The sequence below is a fragment of the Aotus nancymaae genome, unplaced genomic scaffold, assembly GCF_030222135.1.
Source record: "Aotus nancymaae isolate 86718 unplaced genomic scaffold, 86718_ANA_hifiasm-v0.15.2.pri h1tg000003l, whole genome shotgun sequence".
Lineage (NCBI taxonomy): Eukaryota > Metazoa > Chordata > Mammalia > Primates > Aotidae > Aotus > Aotus nancymaae.
In genome coordinates, this window is record NW_026988414.1 from 36512396 (window position 1) to 36522591 (window position 10196).

At 44.9% G+C, this 10196-nt stretch overlaps 1 protein-coding gene across 3 annotated transcripts in view; it reads left to right on the top strand.

Moving 5' to 3' along the window:
* Positions 1-7275, top strand: part of GNE (glucosamine (UDP-N-acetyl)-2-epimerase/N-acetylmannosamine kinase) — a 47872-nt gene extending 40597 nt beyond the window's left edge. For 2 of the 3 annotated variants that reach the window (XM_012463364.3, XM_012463365.2), the window contains exons 9-12: positions 225-446; positions 3190-3372; positions 5872-5988; positions 6575-7274. In XM_012463364.3, coding sequence (XP_012318787.1) covers positions 225-446; positions 3190-3372; positions 5872-5988; positions 6575-6810 — 758 coding nt within the window. In that variant the 3' untranslated portion in view covers positions 6811-7274. Of the gene's footprint in view, positions 1-224; positions 447-3189; positions 3373-5871; positions 5989-6574 lie in introns of all 3 variants that reach the window. The other variant, XM_064380011.1, reaches the window with a different exon arrangement.
* The last annotated feature ends 2921 nt before the right edge of the window (positions 7276-10196 follow it).

Sequence of the window (10196 nt, forward strand, 5' to 3'; positions counted from 1 at the left end):
TCCTGGGACACCAACAAACATTAGGAAAGAAGCACTGACAGGTCTAGAAATCTTCGAGGCGCTATGGCTTTAATTCAGAACTGTCTAATGTTTCCTTGCAGTCCTTGGTAATGTTTGTCTTAGATCTGAGGTGAATAAATCTGTGTTCTAAGCCAAGAAAGTCAGCACACTTTCCTGAGATTGCTCATCAGCATTACTTTCCTTGTGTTCGTGGTGGAGCACAGGCATTTCCACAGGTGGCCGTGTAAATCCTCGGGAAGGAATTGTGCTGCATTCAACCAAACTGATCCAAGAGTGGAACTCTGTGGACCTCAGGACCCCCCTGTCTGACACTTTGCATCTCCCCGTGTGGGTAGACAATGATGGCAACTGTGCTGCCCTGGCAGAAAGGAAATTTGGCCAAGGAAAAGGACTGGAAAACTTTGTTACACTTATCACAGGCACAGGTAAGAGAGGTAAGGGAAGGTTGCTTCAGGAGCTAGAATGTATATTCGGGCATGTCTTCAACACAGTCAGGTGGTTACAACTCTGCCTTAGCCTTCACTTCCTGCTTGAATAGAGCCTGAAGGTGAGCCACATGTGGCCTTCTCATATCTTTCCTGAGCATGTGCCCAGCCCTAGACATGCATGTGGCCTTCTAAATTCCAGGTACTTGTCAGAGCTATTCAAAGTTCTTATTTCCCAGAGCTTCTCATTTCCCAACTTTCCTCCCAGTCTTTTTGGTTAGTGTGTTGGATGCCCCAGCTGTTATCCTTTGCCCTAGGCAGCAGTGACTAATCCATTTTACATCGAAATGTTTTTGATAAACACCCTTCATGTAACCCCCTCAACACTGGGATAGTTCCTAGTTAGTTGAGATGAAAGCAGGCCCTTTGAGCTAGTCCTCCAGGGAACTGACAGGTTAAAACAGACAACCACAATTTTTTGAGAATAAGTTCGTCCTGCCCCGTCAGGTGCTGGCATCTAGTACCATATCTGTACACCAGTACTGGGAGTGTGGGCTGCTGTTCAGTGTCACCACCAAGCTGGAGAGTGGGTGATAGGACCAGGGTAGGTTAAAACACCAGAAAGTTCTCTTATCAAGATTTAGTCAGTTTTGTTTTGTTTTTAGACAGGGTCTCACCATGTTGCCCAGACTGGTCTTAAAAACTCCTGGGCGCAAGTGATCCTCCTGCCTCGGCCTCCCAAAGCACTGAGATTTCAGGCATCAGCCACTGCACCTGACCCTGCTTTTTGTTTTTGTTTTTTAAATTAAGCATTCCTGTTTGTTGCAAACTTCAGTTATGTTTCCAGAGTTCCAAAAAGGTCGATTCTGACACTTTTACCAGTTTTTCCTTGCTTTAGTGGTAGAATGTAGAGTTCTCTGCTCTGTCATTTTTTATGACAACTTAATTTGTTACTTTTGCTTTTTTTAAATTTTATTTTTATTGTATATATTTTAAATGTATAACTTGATTTTTAAATGAGGAAGCAGACTCAGCTAATAAGTGGTTGAGCCAGCGTTTGATACAGATAGGTCTAACTTCAAAACTTTTATGTGCTTAAACTCTGTATTACACCACCTCCCCTTTAAGCTCATGTACTATTTATTTATTTAGAGAGTGAGTCTTGCTCTGTCATCCAGGCTGGAGTGCAGTGGCAAAATCTCAGCTCACTGCCTCCCAGATTCAAGCAATTCCTCTGCCTCAGCCTCTCGAGTACCTGGGATTACAGGCATGTGCCACCACACCTGGCTAATTTCTGTATTTTTAGTAGAGACTGGGTTTTGCCATGTTGGTCAGGCTGGTCTTGAACTCCTGACCTCAGGTGATCCGCTCACCTCAGCCTCCCAAAGTGCTGGGATTACAGGCGTGAGCCACCATGCCCAGCCTAAGCTCATGTACTTTAGCTCATGCTCATCCTCCTTTAGTGCCATACACAGTTTTAGCAAACTTGGATACCATATCCTAGCTCAGAGCAGTGAGTAAGCTCTAAGTCAGAGGGCTGGGAATTGAAGAATTAAGTGTCCCAAGAAGTGACAGATGGCAAGACAACCCTTAAAAGCAGAGCCTTCCCAGGCACAATACCCTTTACTCCTTAGTAACTGCTGAACTCCATAAGAAAAAGACAGTCATTGATGTTTGTAATTATTGAATCATAGATTTTTAGACATGGCAGCATTAAAAGAGGCAAAACTGTATTTCATATTTTCTGCTTCAGGAAGCAGGTAATATGTGATACAAAAAGACTTGTCGGCTGAGCGTGGTGGCTCAAGCCTGTAATCCCAGCACTTTGGGAGGCCGAGGCGGGTGGGTCACAAGATCAAGAGATTGAGACCATCCTGGTCGACATGGTGAAACCCCATCTCTACTAATACAAAAAATTAGCTGGGCATGGTGGCGCGTGCCTGTAATCCCAGCTACTCAGGAGGCTGAGGCAGGAGAATTGCCTGAACCCAGGAGGCGGAGGTTGCGGTGAGCCGAGATAGCGCCATTGCACTCCAGCCTGAGTAACGAGCGAAACTCCGTCTCAAAAAAAAAAAAAGACTTGTCTTGGGTTTTCTGCAGAGCAGAGCCTGAGACAAGGATTTAGATGCAGGTATAATTTTTTGGAGGTGACCCCAAGAAGCAGGAGGCAAAGTGGGAAGAATGAAACAGAGCAGGAAGAAGGGATATATTAACGTTATTGAAGTTGCCTTAAGGGCAAAGGGAGCTGAACTTTACCAGCACCTCCTAAGAAGCCTGCAGAACAGCATCCAGAATTGTCCTGTGGATCTGCTGGCTCCTGCCTTGACTCGGTTGCAGTTTGCCCCTGGGTGCTGTGCCTGCATGGCTGAGTAGGCTCCTGCATCAGTATTGGAGAAAGCCTTGGTACAGAAAGATGGGCAGTGTGTGCTGGGGCAGGGGGTCTACTACCCACAAGGTGGGCATGCACTTGTGCTGTACTATCCCCACAGCTGTGCTTGAAATCACAGTGACCCAAGCAGATGCATCACAGGGCATCAGAGGATCTGCTAAAAACATTTCCATCCAAAACGCTGCCAGAGAATGCTTTGGTGCTTAGTGAGCTTCAGCTCTCTAGAGAAGGAGGCAATATATAGACCCTCACATGCCAAAACTCTGCTAAACAGATGAGGCCGTTTAAAACTATGTGATATCATAGTTTTCTGTCAGGTAAAGCACCCTCAGTGATTTCTGTCCCTTGCTGTAGGAATCGGTGGAGGAATTATCCATCAGCACGAATTGATCCATGGAAGCTCCTTCTGTGCTGCAGAACTGGGCCACCTTGTTGTGTCTCTGGACGGGCCTGATTGTTCCTGTGGAAGCCATGGGTGCATTGAAGCATATGCCTCTGGAATGGCCTTGCAGAGGGAGGCAAAAAAGCTCCATGATGGTTGGTGTCCCTCTCTCGAGGAATTAAGTAACCAAATGGTAGACGTGTACTTCAAAGTGGAAATTCCAAAGAGAGTTGAACCCTGAAGCCAGAAGTTTCCCCCTTTTCACTTCTTAGAGAAAGAGCAGGACTCCCTCACACTAAAACAGCACAGTCTCCTTGGTCCTGATCCATATTGGCACCCTTCCTCCCAAGGGGTGAAGGTGGACAGAGGTCTAGAGTTCCAAGACAGCAGGGAAGATTCCCTTCATTTTTGTTTTCTCAGCCACTAGCACAGAGTCGGTACTTAATACACATTTTAATGAAGAAATAAATGGACAAAACATGTTATACTTTAATGCTGAAAGATCTATTTGAATGAAAGCTGTTTCTGGACATGTTACGAAAGTTAGGATGGTTTCTAGTCTAACTCAAGAGCATTTACTATCATTATTGAATGCCCAGTGCAATGAGCATGATGGCTGAGGAATGTAGATACATGTAAGAGGGAAACCAGAATCCACTTTGTGTCCTCTGCATGCAGGGAAAGGCGTGCCAGCGTGCCATCCTGCAGGGTGAGAGGTGGAAGGTAAGTGGAATCAGCCAGGCAGCTTTGGATGGCCAAGGGAGCTTGCAGGCAGGGGAATAGTCGTGGTGGTACTTAAGGGCAAGTCAGGGTGTCATCATGTAGTGTGAGGAAGCAGGACCAGTCAGTGATGGAAAAGCCACTGAAACATTTTAGGGAAAAGACATGGTCAGATCTGAATTTTAGATTCTTCACCAATAACTTTTTATTTCTGGGGGAGAAAAGGGTAGTTGAATGGAGTTGGTTTTAAGTGGGACAGTTCTAGGGCGACTTCCAGTTTTCTGGTGGGACAACTCAGGATTGGGAATTGAAGAGGAGGGACAGGTTTGGCAGAAGATGATGGTTGGTGGCTGTAGGACATCCAGGTGGAAATGTCTAGGAGGTGGTGGGGTACGAGGTCTGTTGCTCAGGAGAGATAGATGACTGGGTTAGAGGGGTGATCTGGGATCGTCAGTACTGAGGTGGTGGTTAAACCTACGACAGAGCCAGGGAGTGAGGTGAAAGACAGAATCAAGGATAGACTCCTGAGAAACATCAGCATGTGAGGGGCAGGGAGAGAGATGGGAGGAACACCAGGAAAGGGAATTGTCACAGAAGCCAAAAAGGGAGAGTGTTTGGACGAGGAGCAGTCAGCAATGTCAAGGGCTGACATGAGTAAGAAGAAATTAGAAAAGTTCACTGGCTCTGGCCACCAGGATTTTTTTTTTTTCCTGATGAATCCTCCCCATGCAACTTTAGCACCGCAGCTGTATTGCTTAACTGTTTGTGCACTGTATGTGCGGTATATCTGTGCTTCATACATAAAAAGTATAGGATTTTTGGCCCCCAAAACCAATCTGTGAGCATATGCTGACATAGGAGATGGGGAATGGAGGCTGAGAGTGTAGGAGAGAAGGGTATAGAGCACTACAGTAGGGTTCTGAAGGGGTGGGAAGAGATGAGCTGCAAAGCCAGGCAGTGGGCCCACGAGAGGGCATGGCGAGTGGAGATGATGGGTGGATGGGATGGGGAGCAAAAAGGAAGGGGATCACTGCCTGGTGGTGCCCCCTTTGAGAGAGGTAAAAGGTATGCACATCTGTTGGCAGTGGGGGGTAGAAGGACCGGGGAGCTGGTGAAGTACAGAAGAGAGCAGTCCGGGAGAATGGGTGAGAGCTGTGAGGGCCCAGGAGAGATAGGAGACCACCAGTTGATATCTAGGTAGCAGTTTGCACAGCTGGGGATTTTCTTCTTTCAGGGTCCAGGTATCCTAGCAGATTGGGAGGCAGATTGATCTGAGTTGGTAAGAACTACAGAAAACCAAAGAAAGACCTGCTGCTTATTGAGCATTTACTCCAGCCAGCACTTAACTAAGTACTTTATGTCCATGATCTCATTTAATCCCTAAAATAACCCTGCCAGGATAGGTATTATTGCCCTTATCTTCTAGGAAGGAGGAACATGTAGAGGTGAGGTGACACACACAGGATTGTGCAGCTGGGAGTGGCAGAGCTGGCACTGACCCCAGGCCTGTGTCTGTTCCTCGGCCGCTATGCCTGGCTGCCATAGAACGTGCGGCGCTGGCAGGTGGTGCAGCATTGCATCTGGGATGAGTAAGGAAGGAGTGAATGTGGGAGGAGGGTGATAATTTGGAGAAAAGAACACTTCAAAGACTGTCTGCTACTGGAAGTGAGAAGTGAGCGAGCCAGATGGGTAGGAGGCTGTCAGACTTGAGGTTTTTCCAGGAAGATAGGCTCTGGGTTATGTCCAACCAACTAGCAAGAGGGTAGCAAAGGCTTTAGGGGCAGTGTATAGAGATGTTTGTGAATGATAAGCTTTGCAACTGCGAAAAGAAAACACGGTCTTCCCACATAGGAGCTTGCTGCCCACAGGCCCAGTGGTTAGTTTGGTCTCCCAACAGCTCATTAGTCACTGCTTTTCCTTCTCTCTCTGCTCAGAGGACCTGCTGTTGGTGGAAGGGATGTCAGTGCCAAAAGATGAGGCGGTGGGTGCACTCCATCTCATACAAGCTGCCAAACTTGGCAATGCAAAGGCCCAGAGCATCCTAAGAACAGGTGAGCATGTGGCTGCAGGCGGCTTGCTACAGAGGGTGGGGTCAGACATCATATGGCCCAGCCAGGCCCAGAAGAGACCCTGCTTCCCCTAGGGACAGGTGCTTTGCAGTGTCTGTTCAGAGGTATTTTTCCTACTTACTCAGAGGTAAAAAGGGACTTGCATTCAAGGTATTTGGCAGCATTGCCTTTTTCAGAAGGTGTTTGGTTTGGTTTGACAACTCTAAAAATGCTCCTTGTTCATTTTACAGGACATTTAGAGAAATATAGGACAGTTGTAAGAAAAAATATCACTTAGAGTTTTCCTGTTCGGAAGATATCGACTATGAACATTTCCTTGGAGTCTTTCTATTCATTTTTCTGCCTAGCGGAGATCATGTGATACACCCTGGTTTCTCCACTTTAGGCTGTCACATGATCATTTTCTCTTATTAAGAATCAACCGTGAACTGCTTTTAAAACACTGCCTCCCACTGCATGCTGTGATGTTCTTTACCATTTCTGGCTGCTGGTTCTTTTCTGCCTTCCTCTTTTGTATTTTGATTTTGCCTTCTCTCAGAAACCCATTTTAATTTTTGTCTCCCTGTAGCTGGAACAGCTTTGGGTCTTGGGGTTGTGAACATCCTCCATACTATGAATCCCTCCCTTGTGATCCTCTCTGGAGTCCTGGCCAGTCACTATATCCACATTGTCAAAGACGTCATTCGCCAACAGGCCTTATCCTCCGTGCAGGATGTGGACGTGGTGGTTTCGGATTTGGTTGACCCCGCCCTGCTGGGTGCTGCCAGCATGGTTCTGGACTACACAACTCGCAGGATCTACTAGACCTCCAGGAACAGACATGGACTGAGACTCAAGAGCTCTGGAGTGGAATCAAATTCTTGTTTTTAGGATGACCATTTCTTAACAAGCAAATCTGGTATTGAACTGCGGGTGACTTTAGCAGAGAAATGTTTTTGCTTTTGGTCTCCTCTTCCAGAGTCACTTTTCCCAACTCCTATTTTTGTAGATGCTATTCTTTCTGATGTTTTCCTAGTAGGGGTCATTTTAGCTCAAACCCTGTAAGTTCCAGTCACAATTTTCTGTGCCAAACTAGCTATAATAATAGACAAGGAAGCCTTAGAACTCTGCTTACTAATGTATTAATACCACTGGGACCTGCAGTCCTTGCCTGGGATGTCACTTCATCCTCAAGTTTGCATTAATAATCCTTCCTGCCAGGCACGGTAGCTCACGCTGGTAATCCCAGCACTTTGGGAGGCTGAGACGGGTGGATCACCTGAGGTCAGGAGTTCAAGACCAGCCTGGCCAACATGGTGAAACCCCATCCCTACTAAAATAGAAAAATTAGCCAGGCATGGTAGCATGCACCTGCAGTCCCGGCTATTCAGGAGGCTGAGGCAGGAGAACTGCTGGAGCCCAGGAGGCAGAGGTTACAGTGAGCTGAGATCACGCCACTGCACTCCAGCCTGGGTGACAGAGCAAGACTCCATCTTCACAAAAAAAAAAAAAGAAAAAAAAAATTCCTCCTCGAACCCCAAACTGAGATCACAGAAAGTGATCCAGTCAGGGAACAGAAGGAAATCTTACCGGGAAGGGCTTAAGTACACTTTTTTTTTTAAACAGCTTTATTGGTGTTTTTTTTAAAGCCTACAATTTGATAAGCCTTGACATATGTATACCTGTGAAAGCATTACCACAATCAAGACATCATCGGACATATCTATCAACCCCCGCATCTCAGATATCCCCCCCAACCCTGGATACCATTTGTTGAAAGATGTTATTACTCTAGCTGAACTTATGAGACTTTAGACCAGGGATCTAAATTACAGTGGCCTCAGTGACCTTGTCCTTATCTTCTTAGGACAGCTGAGAAGCCACTGGGACTTAGAGCCTTTAAAAGGAGATTTACTATCCCAAAAGGATCTTCGCTACTGACCAGCAGACACTTCTCCCTTCAATAGCCTTTCATACTGTGTTGAAGACCCTAGGGTGTTTATTAAAGCAGTGTTTGTGTGAGTTTTATCTAGAGCCCAGAGCCATGAATCAGGATTCTGGGTACATAATTCGTGCTTTCATTGGTATCAAAATACAAAAGCCAAAGTTCTGGCTACGAATTGTAACTTGGAAAAAATACTAACTGCCACCACCTATTAAGTGCCTACTGTGTGTCAGGCTTTGAACTAGGTGTTTCATATACATTATCCTAAATTCTCTCAACATCTGAGGTAGGTGTTTTTATTTTATAGAACTTAGTGTGTTTAACTGTTAAGCTATGGGGCTAGAAAGACGGTTTGATCCCAGGTCCCTCTGTGCTTTTTCTGCTAAGCCACACAACCTCCCATTTCAAAAACACTTTCGAAATGCTAATATATTCTAATTCACTCCAGGCCACCAAAAGCTTTAATACTAATATCTGATTTGTACATGACTTAATGTATCCTTGACCCTATCTCTCAGCTGTGCATTTAATCAAATATTCCTTTCTGCTATGAAATTTTGCCAGTACAGTATTTGGTCTAGTGACAGGTATTTTGTTTTTTTGTTTGTTTTTGAGACGGCGTCTCGCTCTGTCGTCCAGGCTGGAGTGCAGTGGCATGATCTCGGCTCGCTGCAACCTCTGCCCTCCAAGTTCAAGTGATTCTCATGCCTCAACCTCCCAAGTAGCTGGGATTACAGGTGCACGCACCATGCCTGGCTGATTTTTTTTTTGTATTTTTAGTAGAGACAGAGTTTCACCATGTTGGCCAGGCTGATCTTGAACTCCTGACCTCAGGTGATCGCCTGCCTCGGTCTCCCAAAATGCTAGGATTACAGGCGTGAGCCACTGTGCCCAGTTCTAGTGACAGGTTTTTAGGGGTAATTTTAGATTATCTAAAAAAGTATATGCATATATTTTTCAGATTGTTTTTTATTTTGGGAAAATGAAGGTTTCTATAACGTATTGTTTCAGTGTTCAAATAAACTGAAGGAATCAACATCGCATTTGAACTATATCCTTCCTAGTGGGTTAGTGTGAAAACGAGAGTTTGGCTGATTCCTAGAACTCTATCGGCCCTGCGGTAATCTTCAGGGCCTGATTATTGTTCAAACATTCCATGGTGATTCCTGGGAAGGAAGCTTGGCTGCTCAGTTTCTGAGTCTGGGGTGAAATGATGTTCCATGAAGGAGCATCTGTTCTTTGGTATAATCTCTTTTGGTGAAATCTTCTCTGTACATCAGACAATTGCATTGCTACCAAGTTTCCTACCAAATATTTGAAAGGATGGTATTTAATCTAAAATCAAATATTAGTTTTTATTAAATTCATGGAAAGGCTAATATATTCCAACATAAATTATTACATATGGTTAAGTAACTGCATGTTAATTTATTTTGATGTAAATATTTTTGTTACTGTTCTGAGCCAAATTCTGAAGAAAAAATAAATACATTTCCTTGTTGAAATCTTGTGTTCTGTTTTGTTCGTAACTCACTAGCCAAAAGCATTTTCCTTCCCAGAAGAGATTTAAAGTTTTTGCACTGTTTACATTTTAAAGGTTATATAACTTCTTTAAGGCATCTAATATCTTTGCTTTCTTAACCAAAAAAAAAAAAAAAAAAAGTCTATTAATAGAAAGCATGGCTGGGCATGCTTTCCAAGCTTAGCACTTTGGGAGGCTGAAGCAGAAGGATCGCTTAAGCCCTGGAGTTTGAGATCAGCCTGGGCAACATGCCAAAACCCTGTTTCTAAAAAATAGTACAAAACAATTAGCCAGGTGTGGTGGCAAGTGCCTCTAGTCCCAGCTACTCAGGAGGCTGAGGTGGGAGGATCACCTGAGCCCAGGAAGTTGAGGCTGCGGTAAGCCATGATCATCCCATTGCACTCCAGCCTGGGTGACACAGTGAGACTGTCTCAAAAACAACGAAAACAAAACATTATTATACATAACATCGAAAATTTGGCTTAAAGAGCAAAGTAGCGCCAAGAAAGAGGTTCGAAACTAAGTGTTAAGCACTCACTGAGTCCCTGGACCCGCTCTCTCCTTTTATAAGGCCCCATGTGGGTCTCATACAGGCATTAGAAACAATCCCAAGTTACTATTGCTGTTTAACAACCTCAAAACTGAAGAGCTTAAAACAACAGTAATTGTTTCATTTCACAGTTTCTGTGGGTCAGGATTTGGGAAAGGCTCAGACTTGACAGTTGTAGCTCCGTGTCCTGCACT